This window comes from Lagopus muta, chromosome 6 (genome assembly GCF_023343835.1).
Source record: "Lagopus muta isolate bLagMut1 chromosome 6, bLagMut1 primary, whole genome shotgun sequence".
In the NCBI taxonomy this organism is placed as follows: domain Eukaryota; kingdom Metazoa; phylum Chordata; class Aves; order Galliformes; family Phasianidae; genus Lagopus; species Lagopus muta.
In genome coordinates, this window is record NC_064438.1 from 53222013 (window position 1) to 53238668 (window position 16656).

The 16656-nt window shown below is 38.8% G+C and overlaps 1 protein-coding gene across 4 annotated transcripts in view; it reads left to right on the top strand.

Annotated features, from left to right (window-relative positions):
* PPP2R5E (protein phosphatase 2 regulatory subunit B'epsilon) overlaps positions 1-16656 on the top strand; it is a 70542-nt gene that overhangs the window by 35977 nt on the left and 17909 nt on the right. For all 4 annotated transcript variants that reach the window (XM_048947753.1, XM_048947751.1, XM_048947752.1 and 1 more), the window contains 2 exons: positions 4629-4825; positions 16017-16118. In XM_048947753.1, the coding sequence (XP_048803710.1) occupies positions 4629-4825; positions 16017-16118 (299 nt within the window). The remainder of the gene's footprint in view (positions 1-4628; positions 4826-16016; positions 16119-16656) is intronic.

The following is a 16656-nucleotide window of genomic DNA, read 5'->3' on the forward strand; positions in this document are numbered from 1 at the left end:
GTTTACTTGTTACAGAATGAAAGCTTCATAGTGACCAGAGGTATGTGCTACCAAAAGTAATCTACTGGGAGTGAGAGTACACCTAGAACATTTTGATATTGAATATCATAAATCATAGGATGGCCTGGGTTGAAAAGGACCACAACAGTCATCGAGTTTCAACCCCCTGCTATGTACATGGCAGCCAACCAGCAGACCAGGCTGCCCAGAGCTACATCCAGCCTGGCCTTGAATGCCTGCAGGGATGGGGCATCCACAGCCTCCTTGGGCAGTCTGTTCCAGTGTGTCACCACTCTCTGTGTATATATGTATATTTTTAAAATGAATACATTTTCTGATAATACATACGTGGGTGCAGGGTAGCATTTGTGGACGTGCTGTGTTTTTACTTAACATCTTACATGTAATCTTCAGCATTTATCTTGTTTAATTCTACGCCCTCATCTGTCTTTGGTCTGACTTTCCCTTGCAGCTGCAGTACTTGCTTATTAATTCCCCACCTTGTTGTCTTCACTTCTTTTATTTGCAGCAATAATTTATTGCAAAAGTACAGCCTGAAGTGGAACAGGGAGATGCTCCAGGTGTTCAGTACCTCTCCTTCATTTTTCACCACCATTGTGATGAGTATGTTCAGTACCATAGCTCAGTTCTTTGGATGCAGCTTTGCTAGACAGATGCATCATCTTCTCTATGATTTTTTAATCAGTTACTTGTAAATAATATTTTATTAAAATATGAATGTAATATGAACTTTTTTTTTAACATATGTGTACATTAGAAGATTGCAGTCAAAGGATGCTTCCAGACATTTCTTTCTTCATTTGGTAAAGAAATCAGAAGGCAGAGACTGCAGAGGTGATTGAGGAGAAGGGATGGGCTGGTTGGATTAGGATTATTTTGGAAAAAGGATATTAAGAGGGAAACTAAACTGCACTGTCACTTAGATCTTGTATTGGAGTTGTTGTAGTAACAAGGTTCATGTCTGAAAAATGTATGGTTCTTTTTGTCAGTTTTTCAGATCACTTTGTAAAAGACTTCATTTTGTTAAAGGCTCCGATTTTATTTTTTTTTAATTGTTCAGATTTCTTATTAGTCACTGTCATTTGAGCCAGTTTCCTTTGAATCTGTGAACGTTCGATGTACTTCACAAGCTCTGTTCTATGTAGAAGTGTCTAGAAAGAAAACTGAGAAGCTTTTCAGCATGAAAATTAAGTTGCAGGAAAGAGCTTTTTCTGAAAATGAGGTCAATTTATCTGTCTTTAAGTTTTGCTTTTTGATAAATGTATGTTCTCCCGTGCATTGGGTTTAAATCGTATGTACAACTCCTTGGTACCATTTTGATTTTATTCTATACATAAAGGTATTTTTACAAAGAAATTTACTGAACTTACTCAACTTTCTGTTCCTTCAGGTAAAAGTGGTTACAGTGGTAAGCTTGAAGTCTAGTATATTTCAGTATGTTAGTGTTGCATGCTAGCACAAGAGTAAGTAAGTGCAAAATGCACTGGAACCTCACAGTATCTGTCTGCTGAGAACTAAGAAAGAGGTTTGAAAGAGCTTTGCTGTTTTACATGGGCTGGTTGTGAGCATTTGTAATGAGCTGCACCTGAAATCGTTACGTTAAGTCGATACGTTGAGCTCTGCTGTGGGGCTGGGTAGCTTCTGTACCAGAGTACAGTAATGGGCATGTGAGGCTGGCAGCTGTCTTTCAGTAAGATCTGTACATCTGTCAGAGAGGCATTAGGAGATTAGGGAAAACACCAAAAAAACCCCTTCTAAAACAAAAAGAACCCAGACCAACTGGTGATGTAGTCGCAGAGGGAGGCTTGTGAACATAGAATACCAATGTTATTATGTTATGTGTCATTTCTGCTTAGAGATTTCCTGGTTCCAAGTAGAAAAACATAGGCATTGGATGTTACCTGTTATCAAAGCACAATACTTCTTGCAATTTTACTTTGCACTGTGATTACCAGTTTGTATCATAAAGAAAAGCAGACGTGACCAGAACAAGTTTGGGGCTTTTCTCTGTTTTGTTTTGACAAGCTTGCCCATACAGTTTGCCTCGTTGCTGACACAGTTAAGGCTGGCATGAAATTCATGTAGCATTCTACAGTAACTTTTCTTAAGATGAACTTAATTATATTTTTCCTTTCTTTCCCACACCTCCAGATACTTTGTTGAAAATAAAAGTAAGCCTTTATTAGATGTTTTAATACTTCAATATGTATTTTTTTAAATTTAATGCTGACACTGCATTAAAATTAATGTAGTTCTGAGTCACTGGAGTCTGGTTATAATGACATTGGATTGAAATTCGTAATGGATTCTGGTTTGTTTTCAGCCTGTGTTTGCCATTGACTGGGATATACTTGTCAGCCAAAGTAAATGCAGGCAAGCCATGTAGGACAATGCAAACAAAAACCCATTATGTTTATGTAACATCATAGATTTTATTGATACCATTTACATGTTGTAAAGTTATGTACTGGATTTGTGTAGAGAAGAGTGCAAGTTAGAATAGGACATAAGTGCAATTGGTTACTTCTCAAGAGCATTATTTCTTTTTTTTTATTTTTTTAGTTTGTGTTTACAGACTGTCTCCAGGAAGAAATTGCTTATCAGTTAATTGTCAATTGATTGCTGGTAACAGTGAATTCTGAAGTCCATTTTCCTCTTTTGTATCGTTTGAGAGCAATCAAGAAAGCAGTAACATGTTTGATCTCAAAAAGGCTTAGATTTCTCAGGCCCTTTGTCTCCTCATAGACTTCAGACTGGCTCCTGCCTTAGGAAGAGCACTAACAGAAGTGGTCTCCTTTGTGACGACCAAGGGCTGATGGCTTTCTGTGACACAGATTTCAGTCCAGTCTGCTGTGAGGCATTTGAATGTATGTGACACCTGGCCAGTGCAATGACTTCAGAGTGGCCTGGTTTTGTTACCTCTAGACTTCAAGAAACATTTGGGTTTTCTTTTCCTGCATTGCTCTCCCTGTTGAAGTTCTGCAGGGCCACGTTTCTTCCATCTTCTGTTCCATAGATGAGTGAAACCTGTAGGATTGTGGGATGAACAATTGAAAGGATGATATGAAGTGCAGTGTTAAAACTATACCACTTTTTCCCACTTAATTTGCCTTGGATGCAGCTGTTGCAGAGGTTGCCCAGATCTTAGAAGTAGGAGATTGGTACATACAACGTGGTTTTGTCAATTAAACTTTGCAGGCATCTCAGTTGATCTGTGGGGTACGGTTTGATAGTTGTTGAATCCTGCCATAATGACGTTGCCGACCATTGAAGAAGGTTGAGTAAATGTACTGTGCTATTTGATGTCAGGTCATAAAGTGTGTAGCGTATTTATTTGTATCACCATCCAAATGTATTCTTTATGCTTTTCAGTAATTAAGCAGCACAAGGAGTTGGTGTGAAGTGCCTTGTAATACTCATAGGTCTTTTGAGCTGATTCTACTTCTGTTATGCATGTGGTTTAAATTTGAACAGATTTGTTAAAGCTACTCTCCTTAAAACTGCAGTAAAACTGTTAACAGCATCCAGTGTTTACCAAGTATTCCTTGGCAAGACATACTCAGTCATGTATTAAGGATAAGAATTTCCATCTTAGGTTAGCTTTTATACTGGTATGTCCAAGTTTTAAGAAATAAACATCAATTCTCTGCTATTTAAGTTTTTCTAGTTGAAATTAGCAAAGTTTTCCATTTGCATATTGGATTATTGCTTAGAAGGCCATTTCCCAACGGATCGTTTGTGCCTGAAAAACAAACAAAAAAAAAAAAAGAAAAGAAAAGAGGGAGATCAAAGGAAGTGAAGCGTTCTCTTGTTTGAAGGCATCTTTCAGAATAAAAATAGGCATGTCGTTCATGCATCTTTTCTCCTTTTCTTAGCCTCATGTACATGAGCACTGGATAAACTAGGCTGTCTGTGCATTCTTTTGATGCACTTGGTAAATGAACCAAGCCACTAAGAAGTTGACAAAGGAAAAATAATAAGTAGTACATTCTACTTTCTGTACTGGGCAAGTACTTGTTACTATTTTGTGTATTAATGCATATTATGTGTTTGTAATCCAGCAATGTATCCTTACTGTTTTAATAGAATTATAGTTGATTTTGCTATGGAAAGAGTTCATGTGGAAGTAATAATTCTGAAATTTTGTTTGCACAAATTCAGTCTTACTGTATATCATATCTATTCTTATAAAGTTGTAAGTGACAGTGTTTTTGGAAGTAGGAATTAATCAAGCTTGATCAATCTAACAGTTCTTTCATCCTTTTTTGGTGTGCAAGTTAACAATGGCATATCTCAAATGCAGTAAAAGTAGTGGTATACTGTAAAATTAAGTCTTGAGTGCTTTTGCATTTGTGTTTTCCACTTATGTCTGTACTTTTGTGAACTGTATTTTCTTAACAGTGAATAACTTACTACTACAACAAATTGTTCAGGACCTCAAACACAAAGTAGTAACAGTTCCTATAAGGGGTCCATTTGTTAATCTGAACTCTGTTTTATGACAAGTATTTGAATGATGCTTTTCTTTGGAATTGGTGTTCAAAAATAAATCCTGTTTCGTATAAAGAGATGCCAGACTCACAAAGATTTCCTTTCTTGTTTCATAGACGTTCCATCTTCAGAGCAGCCTGAACTGTTCCTAAAGAAACTTCAACAGTGCTGTGTCATTTTTGACTTCATGGACACGCTTTCAGACCTTAAAATGAAAGAATACAAGCGCTCCACTCTTAATGAACTGGTCGACTACATTACAATAAGCAGAGGCTGTTTGACAGAGCAGACTTACCCTGAAGTAGTTAGAATGGTGAGTTTCTTCTTTCTTGTGGTCTCTTTAAATCTGCTTGCAATTCCAGTTACACACTGTGGGTGAAATTGAACCCTGGAGTAGGTGGATTAAATGAAGCCTTTGGTTTTTATTTTCTACTTGACATCACTTGGGGATAATTCTCCAAAGACAAAATTATTAATTTTTATATGTGCTTAATTAAAGTCAAGATGATGCTTATTATAGTGTCAGAAATGTATGAAAGTTTCCTGATCGAAAAACCCAGCAGATGTATTATCAGAGTCCATCTCTTTCCCCCCATACCCTTCCCCATTATAAATCATGGATTAATTTTAGAAGTTTTTTTCCTTCCTTTGAACTTTATCCAAGCATTTGAGTTTGTAATTGAAGCTCTGAGATAATTACTCGTGCACACTTCAGCCTACTTTTAGACAATAAATGGTAAAGGTGCTGTATAGAAACAGTGTGAAAATGTTATGGTTGTGTTATGTAGAGTCATAGCAGTTGCTGTTTGTAAGCAAGATTACTCAACAGTGAAGCCATACCTTATATATACATATAAATTGTCCAATAATAGTATTTTCAATCTAAAAATGGTAACAGTATCAGATGCTGTATGGTGAAGAACATCCTTTGTAATAGGCAAAATCAATCAATGCATTGAAACATTTATTCTGTTCTACCATATGGAACTCTTATAGCCTGTTATCTAAATGAAAAGACAGTTAAGTTATGAATTTGGTGATGCTGAAACATGAATAGATTTTGTAAAGTGTTGTATGTGTTCCTTACTGCTTTCCTGGAGCACAGTTACATGCTGTATTGCTTGTCTGTAACACTTAATGGTAGCTGAAAATTGTGACAGGCTCTTCATGCACTTAATAGTGAATTTTTAAAAAAGCAAAAACAGAATGAAGATGTATGGAAAAATCTTTATGTGGCTCCTTAGTCTGACAGCATTTTTAGATGTCTGTTATAACATGATCAGATTCTCCTCTTTTTCCCTTGCCCTCCCTTTTGTTCTCCTCTACAGGAGAAGTCTTCTCAATGAGCCGCTCATCACTCTGCTGTGTTACATGTTCAGCATGTGGTCTAATGCAAATTCAAGTCTGAATACAGAATTACTAGTTCTTTGCTGAGTTCTTCTGCTTATACTAAATTTGCAGCATCTAAGTGGCTTGCAAACATTACTTTTTTCCTTCTAGTACCTCTTGAAATGAACTGATGTTGTCATATGATTTGTGTAGACAGGACACTGATGCACAGATAGCTTCAGTAACATTGGGTACCTTTTCTGTTTGCAGAAGACACCCCCAGTCTCACTTTCCGTGACAATTTAGGATTTGTTTTAGTGTTCCTGTTATTGAGGTTGTATTTTCTCATTGACTTCATGTACAGCTTTTTACTGTAGCAAGAAGTTAGATGTATTTATCTGTAACTGCTCATAAAGTTCAGTTTTGAACAATAAATCATAACCTATGAAGCAATCTGTACATGAGCTGTAATGAGACACAGAACCCTTTTGCTTGCATTTTCTACAATCCCTGCAGTCATTTATGTTGATTCACTAAACTGTTTTTATCTTAAGGAAATGATGCATTGCCTAAATAGTTTGAAAAGCACAGTTTTAAATAATTGACTTAAGTATAGCCTGTAAGTGTGATACAGAGCAGTCACTGGAAGTGAAGATAAAGTGTGAACTTTTTCCAGTAGACTTCACAGATGTTTACTAATGGAGCTCCAGGAATTTCATCCCATCTCATTTTTGATGGAAAGCCGTTTTCTTTTCTCTCGTATTCCTTTCATTTCATTGTACCCTTTCCCATCTTTCTTTCTTCTGCCTTGTATCTGGGGGCTAATGCTGAACTCAAGCTACGTTTTAACCTCAGTACTGAGAAGTTTAAGGAAGGGGAAAGACTGAGAGTACTCTCTAGTCCCTTAGCTGGCTGGTCAGTGGTTCAAGATTCTTACAAATAAAAAAGGTTATTATTATTTTTTTTCTAAATAATTTCTGGAGAAAATCAAACTCATAGGATATGCTGAGCTGGAAGGGACCCACAAGAATCGAGTCCAGCTCCTAAGTCCACATGGAGCCACCCAACCCTAACCTGATGTCTGAGAGCAGCGTCTCAGTGCTCCCTGAGCTCTGGCGCTCAGGGCTGTTCCCGCTGTTCCATGCCCACTGCCCTCTGGGACACAGCCTTTCCCTGACCCCCAGCTGACCTGACAGCTCCATGCCATTCCCTCAGGCCCTGGGTGAGCAGAGGGCATTAGTCCATATTAGGGGCAGCAAGTGACTTGAGCTGTGGTGTGACATTTGGTGTAACTTGCTCTTTGCAATAAATGCATGTTCTTGTTTCAAGCATGAAGTGTTTTTATCTGTTGTGCTGAGGCAGGCTGGACTGTACACAGTTGACTTCATGAGCTCACTGTGCAACAGCTGCTATTATCTGTACCTGAGAATTTTCATTGAGGTCTCCAACTGTGTTTGCAAATGACCTGTCAAGTTGACAAGCTCCGACCTGTCACGATGGTGAAGAGAAGAGCAGTTTTGTGTCCTTTCCAAATTGACTGCCTGCCACAGTTGTCATCGGGAGTGTTTTGACTGAAAGGCCGACAGCTCAAAACACAGCAAAATGGAGCACAAATGGTTTTTTTTTTTTCCCTCTGGAAGGTTTAGTCCCTGTTGTGCTTTGCACTTGGTTCCCACACAGTGACATATGAATGCAGGGAGTAATATTTCATGCTTGGTTCCTTGGACTACTGAAATTTGGAGTTAGGAAGTATTCTAGAGGAATCTCTAGAGAAATCTTGAATCTACAGGAATTTCTAGGGGAAAAAGCAAGAAGCTTGTGTGCAAGTTGTGCTGTCATTTATGAGCAGCAAAAAAGATGTGGAAGTCTGAAGCTGATATTTAAACTGTTACTAATATTTATGAAGAAGGATTAATGACTAAACTGCTTTCTTTAATTAACTGAAGTGCCAGAAGAATTGATGTCAATGTGGCAGCCTTTTCTTAAAGTTTTAATAACTACACGTGGATCAGTGTTCTCTGTTCTGTGTCCCAAAAGAAGTTCCAAGATTCTTTATTACTTTGATTTCTAAAATGATCATTTGGGGTAGCCAGCGTAAGAGCACTTGGGTATTTTTAAATAGTCATCCTAAATTCATTAAAACATTAAGGCCTTATCATGGTGTATAACCAAGATGTTATAATTGCAATATAATCAAAAGAGTGAGGCAAAGCAAACAAGGATCACAAAAGAGAATAAGTAGAAGAGCTTACCCTTGGGTTGAGCTCACTAGAAGATATCAAAGAGGAGGATCTCCAGAAGAGATCCTTCCCCTCTGGTAGCCAGCTCTTAAATAGGTCCAGGAGGGGTGGAGCCTGGCTCCACCCCTTCCAGCAGCACAGGTGAATTGCCTTCAGCTGTGCTCCTCTGGCTGACTCATGGCTCACCTCAGGTGATCAATCAGAGGTTCAGGCCGTGACTCAGCAGTTCCCATACACATGGTATCCCATGATTTCACATCAAGGTATATACAATATCACAAGAGCACTTAGCTATTTGACAGTCTTTGTGTTTGTTTCTTTAAACCACTCACTGTGGCTTCACGTATACAGAAGTGCTGAATTTGTTATTTTGATAAAAACAAAATTGACTAATGGCCACCAAACAAGCTTACAGTGGCCTTGTCATCAATATCACTTAATGGGAAGAGTGGTTGAGATTTGTGTTAATGATATAAGCAGGACAGATTTATTCCCACGGATGCTGCTGGGTGCCTTCCCTTGTTTTGATGCTTTATGCAGAAGGGCACATGACATTCTTCAGTCCCTGTAAGAAAGGTTCTTGCCAGCTGAAACTCACACTGCTAAGAAGGAAATGCCAGGAATATGACTTTATGAGCCAATCATTGGACAGTTAATCTAAAATTTGAGCCTGTTTGAGCAAAATAGGAGACTTAAACTAATGCAGCTGATTTTTCTGGCAGAATATGCAATGATAGATAAATGAAATAAGTGTTTATTGTCTATGTGGTGTCCTGTAGGCTGTTATGTAGTACAGGGTTTTTTTGTGCTTTCTGGGAATTAAGACTTAGATTTAAGATACTTGAAAAATCAAATGAATGGGGAATTTGACAAGCTCTTAAACTGAGAAACCTGGATAAATCTCCTAGTAGATGAGCAACACTTAAACTCTCCTTCTTGCTTCTCCAACAATTGTAAACTCAATCCCAGACGTTTACTGTGATGTTTATACAACATCCATGGATGCTTGCCAGCCCAGAAGAGGTGGATAATGAAACTTTTTTGAGATGTATCTTGTGGAATTCCTAATAGAACATTGTTTTGGATTTCTTTCTTTTATGTGCAGAGATGACTCTAGTATCCTATTCTCTACATTTTTTTGTGTGTGTAAAACTCTCTGTATTCAGTCTTACCTTTTTGATCCTGCAAAACCACATTTTTTTCCTGTTGGTTTAGATACTAGGTTTAAAATAGTACTGAATGTCATTTTGAGTTGTAAGAGCAATAAACACAATTACTCTTCTAGAAATTGACAGATAATGCCTCTTTTCAAAAATGATTTTTATATAACTTCAGGAACTGAGTAAAATAGTAGGAGTTAATCTTGAGTTCAGCTTGCATCAGGAGATGCTGGTTTGAATGCATCTCAAATACTGAAAGAAAGATGCAGTGTTTTCAACTCCCCCAAAATGAACTTGGAGTGAGATCTGGCACATGGATGCAGCTGTGATGGAACAAGCATGCTATTGAAGTGAACAGAAATAGAAAAAGAATCATTTCATATTTTAAGTTCTCTGCTCTCCAATGTGAGACTTATCAATTAGGTAGGAGCAAGAAATGAATCTAACTGGTTTCTTTTATGCCTTGTTCTCACATTCCTCTGTTAGATGCTACTTAATATTCATATTCTTCATACATCTTGTTTGTACAAAACCCACAATACTTAGTGAAAGAAGAGACTCCAGTGTTCTGTACTCTTAAAAAAAATATCAGTTGGAGGCAGCTCCTCTTGCACAGCTGTCCCTGATAATTTTTCTTGACAGTATGTAATTACATTTAACTTTATCCATTATTCTTCCTGTTGGTTACATAGGCTTCTCTTTCGTCAGATGCTGTCTGCATAATGGTACAGTGACTAAGTCTAAAGCAAAAAAATAAACTGTTTTGAGAAGCGCTTGTGTCAACTGCAGCTTTTTTTGTTTGTTTGTTTTGTTTAAGAGGAGCATACACTCTCACTCCCACATTTCGGCTCTGTCAGCTTCCTAGCACTGTGCCTGCAGATCGACTCAGCATGAATCTTCTCGGAGATTGTTTCCCTGGATTTTGAATATCTTGTTTTGCTCTTCAGATAGGAGTCTAAGACAGTAAGAGTTTTGTAATACTGTCTAGAGTTCATGCATTGGTAGGCTTCTGCTTCATCTGATGCCTGCTGTAGAGATGAGGAGGCTCTTTGTGCTTTAATTTGTCAAAGGTAATTGAATTATTGCTATTGTATTGTGATGGTATAGAATAACGTGGCCATGCATTAAACAAAAACTTGTTTTACTGGATCGTATAAAAATGTTTTTACAAGGAGATACTGATGAATGAGGTTGTTGGTAGCAGGGTACCTCATGTGGTTTGCATCTAGTGTGACATTTCAGAGCTCTGATTTCCAGCAGGGAGAAGGTGTGCCTGTGAGCGTTCCCCGGGGCCATGACTGTGTCTGCACTTGCAGCTGGGATTCTGAGTGTGCTTATGATGTGCATCTCCCATTTGTTCTCACTGGGCTTTGATGCTTGTCATAGAGAAGCTTGAGAGTTTGTGAATTTGATTCATTTGGGATCAAACGTGTATTCCAAAGGTGTGCCTAATGATCTCAACCTGCTAGTGGGCGTCAGTACAAGAGATGTCTAGAAAGTAAGCACTCCTTCCAAACATATGTAGCATGTGTATTCAGCACTTGTGCTCCAGGTATTTTGTTCTACCAGCCTACTCCAATTGTACTTCCCTGGTGGGTAACGTAGGCATAGGTTAAAGAATCTCAGTTTTACCCCTTGCACATCTGTGTGGGTGGAAGCTGCCACCACTGAAGTGAATGATACTAACAAGTTTAGGAGCCTTGACCTAGAGCTAAATTCTTGCATTACTGATTGAATTTTTAGAAGAAAAGAGGAGTAGGACTGTTCCCACACTCTTGCTATGTGGCCTGGATAGATGACTGTGTTCACAATCTGATACAGTTCATTTTTATGTAGCCCAGTCAAAAGTAATGCTGCTGGGCAAAAAGAAGACGTATAGTATTCAACTTTGAATGACTGTATTCTGGCAAATGGTGGTGCAGAAGGGACTTGACCATTGTGGGTGAGTATCTTGAGTACTTTCAGATAAGTTTCTGATACAGTGCACTATTCAAAAAAGGGAAATAACAGGGAAATGGCCAGATTTTTTATGCACGTTTGCTGTACGTGTTTGAAGACGTTAAGAAAATAAAGGTGGGAGTTTAAAGGCAGGTAGGAAAAACAGGATTCAAAGCAAACCAACATCTGCCTGGGTTCAGAAGATTTCTCTTTCCATTTAGCAGCAAAGATGTTGAGAGCTGCCGTATAGTTTTATATATATATATTAACATATACCCATAGATGTGTTCTGCGTGTGCAAATTGTATTTAGAGGGAGATGCTGAGAAGATCTGATGGTTTAACAAGATCCAATGGGAACCAGGCTGTTTCAGCCTTGAAGCCAGGAGCAGCACTACCCTAGTCAGTTCAGCAGTTAAAAGTCCGGGTTGTAAGAGCTGGTGGAGTCATTAATATTTTAAAATAAAACTGGGGTTTTCTTTCTGTAAGGTGCACTTCAAACTTCTGGGAACAGTTAAGTGGTATATATAGGAAGATTGCAGTTGAATGGCTGTAAATCCATGAGCAATACAAAAAAAACCCCACATATGCAGATATATCTGAGGATAAGTGTCATTCCTAGTCACTCCTAGTTCAAATAGCTGCCTATATGGCCTGATTACATTTTGTTGTTACCATGCATTGTTTGTATGCACAACTGGTTTAAGCATGGTGGGTGCAGATAGCCAGTTTCGATATCTTGTATACATGAGGTTTATGTGGACAGTTTCACTTACTGCAATAGAAGCACAGATAAATTAATTCTCTGGTCCTGTTTTTATACAGCTAATATATTACACTTCCCTGCATGTACATTTGTTTTCATTTAGGGCTCCATTCAGAAAAAATACTACTGATCAAATCTTTGTTTCAAACAGCATGGCAAATGAGCACTGAGCTGAAATAGAATTTATGATGCGTTTCTGTAACATCAGTGTGCTTTATGGTGCTCTAGTGAGGGATGGAGAGAGGACTTCTCAAACATTTTCTCCTGACTTCAGGCTTAATCAGCTTAGTGCTTGATTTTCTTAAAGTTATTTCAAGCATAAACACAGGGATAAAATCAGAACTTCTTGAAGCTTGTTACTTCAAATTAATTGTGTTCATAGTTTCTCTGTTCTGGATTGCTGCTTACCACTCTCAGATGTGTTCAGAACTTACAGTTCATTCCTTGTGGTGGCACCAGAACAGCCTTGTCTATCTTCCCATTTGTTGTTAATGAACTTGCATTTAACCATAAATACCTGGAGAAGATTTTGTCAGGGTTATGCATCAACACTCAGCTTACGGGTTTCTGGGCATCTGCAACTGAAAAAAGATCTTTCCTTGTGGCATTTCCAACACGATCTTGGGAATTTTAGATTAGTTGCTGATGGGTGGATGTCACTGGTTTGTTGAATTGATTTCTGGCACTTGGTTATCTTGAAGCATGGCATGCAGGCAACTTGGAACACATAATAGAGAAGATTTGTCACAGTAGAACTTTCCAGAATATTAGAGTTCAGGTTCGCTGTACAAAAATATCCTCAGGGCTTGGAGGCATTCCTAATTGATGGAAGATGGCAGTTAGTATTGATCGGCAGTCATCTGCATTGGCAGTGGGAGAGGAGCCATTGAGGGCTGTGCAGAGGCTGGCAGGGATGTCCTATGGCTGGATGAGCCAGCAGAGGTCAGAAGGGAAGTGATTCATCGATCGAGCCGGAGGAATTTTGGCACTCTACTTGGGCCCAGGGACAAACGCTGAATAGCTACCTTATGCCTTTGTGAGAAAAATGATTCTTCCCAGACCTGGTGCATCATTTCCCCATCGTTGTGTGATGGCTGTCAGTCTCTTGCACAGCTGGGCAGTTCATGCATGGAAGAACTTGTTGCCTTCAGTTCTCCCTTAGAGGTTTGTGAACATTAGCCACCCAGAGGCTACTGATCTAGATAAGCATGCTGTAAATTGACACTGCATGTAAATGAGCTCTCATGCTGTGTTGTGGTGATTAATATAACTGTAATGGCACGCATTATCTTTTAAAATTATGATTACCCTGGGAATCATTTGAAGGTAACCTGTTCTGTCTGTTCTCCTAAGGAGAATGTCTGCATTTGGGCTCCGTATGACTTATCTTTGCTCCCAATGCAAAAAAATAAATAAAAATTACAGAGAGCAAACTATATGAGAACTCTCTTCTACCTTGCATTGCATTTCCTGCTGTATGTTCTTATGCAAAAAGCCTGCTTTTGACTTGCCATGAGACTGACTTTTAATTTTAATTTTTATTTTTAAATACACGCTCCCGAAGTCTCTCTGGTTTTGTTAGAAGCTTAAGATTCGAATGTCAGTCCTGGCACTTAACTAAATATTGCTGAAACTTTCATTCTTCCATGGTGCTGCTAGGGCAACTGTGTGAAACTTGGATCAACTTAATTGAAATCTTACAGCAATTTGAGTTCAATTAGCTTGTCATTCTGGTAGCATGTATTTTTCCTTGCTGGTGCCATACTTTGGCATTTGTTCTCATTTTAAAACTTAACATCTGATAAATGCTTACATTTCCTCAGATTTTTTTGGTACAAATTTCATTAATTGGAATTTGCAGAAGAATTTCATTTTCTTCTTTCAAATGAAGTTTAAGGCAGAATAAAAGCTGTGGACTGCTTTCGATTTTGCTAGTTCCCTGTTTTTGGGGCCAAATGCTGAGAAACTGGGGACTTTCAAACGTGAAGCATTAACCAAAAATACTTTGGTAAGTACTGCAGAATCCCAGGTGTTCAGATGGAAGGCACCAATAGGTGCATTTTTCCCTTTTTACTTGGGAATCCTTTGGGCGTCCTTCTACTGCTTTGTGCTCTGATAAATCACAGAATCATGGAATGGCCTGGGTTGAAAAGGGCCACAACGATCATCTAGTTTCAACCCCCTGCTATGTGCAGGGTAGACCAGTCTGCCCAGAGCCGCATCCAGCCTGGCCCTGAATGCTTCCAGGGATGGGGCATCCACAATCTCCTTGTTTCACTGCCTCACCATCCTCTGTGTGAAAAACTTCCTCCTAAACCTTCCCTGTCTCAATTTAACACCATTCTCCCTGGTCCTATCATACCCACCTTCATAAACAGCTGTTAAATAAAGACCTCTGATCCGTTAGTTCTGATCACTTTCCTCTTCTGCCTGCTCTTCCATCTCAGGGACGATAGAAGGATAGGGTCAGGAATCCCTGGGGAAGAACAAACTGTAACATTTGTATATTCCTGAGTACATGCTTGACTTAGAGAAGTCTTTGTATGTGGGGGCTTTGGAGAGAAGTGGAGGACTCAGGAAAAGAAGTGGAAAGGAGAACATCTGCTGAGCATTAGGTATCATTTGGGAGGTGTGCATATAGGACAGAGTTCAGTGCATCTAAGGGCAGGTTGATAGGTGCTGTATTATTAGGGTTGAGAGCCCTGCGAGTTGACATCCGCTGAAAGATTCTGTCAGAGCGTTCTGCTGTATCTGTAGCGAAATGCTCCCTCTTGTGGCAAATGAAAAAAGTCCAACTACAAAACCACTTTTTTCTGTGCTCGCTGTTTTGCTATATTTGCTCTTCAGTTAGACAGTACTTTTGTTTTCCACTTGTATTCACTGAATATTCCTTGCTAGTATGTACTGTATGTGCTTTCCTACGGTTTTCTGTTGTTCCATCTTATTTGTGCAGCACCCAAATCTCTTTGGTTTACCTTGCAGCTTCTAAAATTTCACTCTGGCTCAATCTGTTTTCATTGCTATCTGGATTTTATTTAAATTCCTGGCTTTAATGTGCTTTCTCATGTTAAATTGCCAGTGTACTGAAGACTTGCCTTACAGACTAACTATAAAATATTTCCAGCTCTAAAAGGCATTGGGATGTTGAAGAGTGTACTAGTTTTGTTGCTTAAATAGATTAATTTGTCTGGACTACCATGCAAGGGTCACATATAGACAGGATTAGGAGATAATATGCTGCCTTTCCCAACTGTTTGATTAACCAGCTTAGAGACAGGTCAAACACAGTAGCAGAGTGCAAGGAAGGCACTACACCACCTTCAAAGTGCAGAAGAGGCCCTGCAGCATGTTTACAGGTTATAAGATGTGCGCTGCATAATTATCAGTAGCCTCCATTCAGCACTGTAATTAACCCAGAAAAATACTCTACTTCAGTTTTTGCTGATAGCATGAGCCTCACAAGGCCAAGCACTCTGAGCAAAGTACCTGTAAATAAGATTAAGCAGAGTGAAGTAGCAATGAAATAAAATATGGGCAAAGTGACAAGCAAGTTGTATTTCTTGCCTGCATTTAGTACCAAGTTGTGCATGTGATACAAAATGTCTGTGCATATACTGTGTGAAGAACACTGATAACTAAAGCAACTGTTGACAGATGAGAACTTTAGCAGATGTTAATGTATTTCCTGGGGCAAAGGAAAATAAAGTATATGAAAACCCTTGTCAATGCATACTGATGGCCATGCCTGTGACCTAGCAGACCTTGATGGCCAGTGGAACAGGGAATAAAGTGGTGGGCTCATGTGGAGCATTGGGAAGTCAGCAGTGATGGCTCACTGGGTAATGCTGGGATGTCCCTAGAAAGAAGCAAAACATTTAAAGAAGGTTAAGAGCCAAAGTTGGTAGTAGATTTGTGAAGTGATAGGTTCCTTTGACCTGTGCTGTTGCTAAGAAGCTTTGTCAGACATTGAGCAATAGAAATACTGCTTCCATGATGAGGATGTCTATAGTAGGCATAGAATCTAGTACCTGTTTGAAAAACAGATCTCACTATTCTTTCTTTCACTTTTCAGGTATCTTGCAATATCTTCAGAACTCTCCCACCTAGTGACAGCAATGAATTTGATCCAGAAGAAGATGAACCCACCTTGGAGGCATCATGGCCACATCTACAGGTTTTTGAGCATTTATTTAAAAATAAATGCTTACCATTGCTTAATATATCTAATTTTCAATAACTTTTTTTTAGCCTGTGGATGAGAACCAGTGTATGAGATATTACAAAATTATGAGAAAATTCTGTTTCTACTTCACTGATGGTGTTGTATCTACATGGTATCTACAAAGTATCTACAAAGACAGTAGAGTACTTCATGAATTTGGAAAGTGTTAGAACTTTCAAAACTATATTGAACTGGATAGAACTTTCAAAACTGGTGTCTCTTGTAGTCCTGTTACCCTTTGTTGATCAATTTTTTTCCCTCACGTTTGTGTGATACACAAGTAATAACAATACTTCCAGCAGTTTTGCTTTACTGATTATAGTTAACATTCATACAAAAGCACACAGGGGTAGGCTGCTGATCAGAAAAACAAATGGGAATCTGTACCTCTGTCTATATCTCCCTTCCTCTCCCTGAGTTGATGATTACTTTCAGGTGTTTGTAGTGATGTGAGTGCTCAGTGCTGTCTGTCATTGCTTCCTCTGTATCT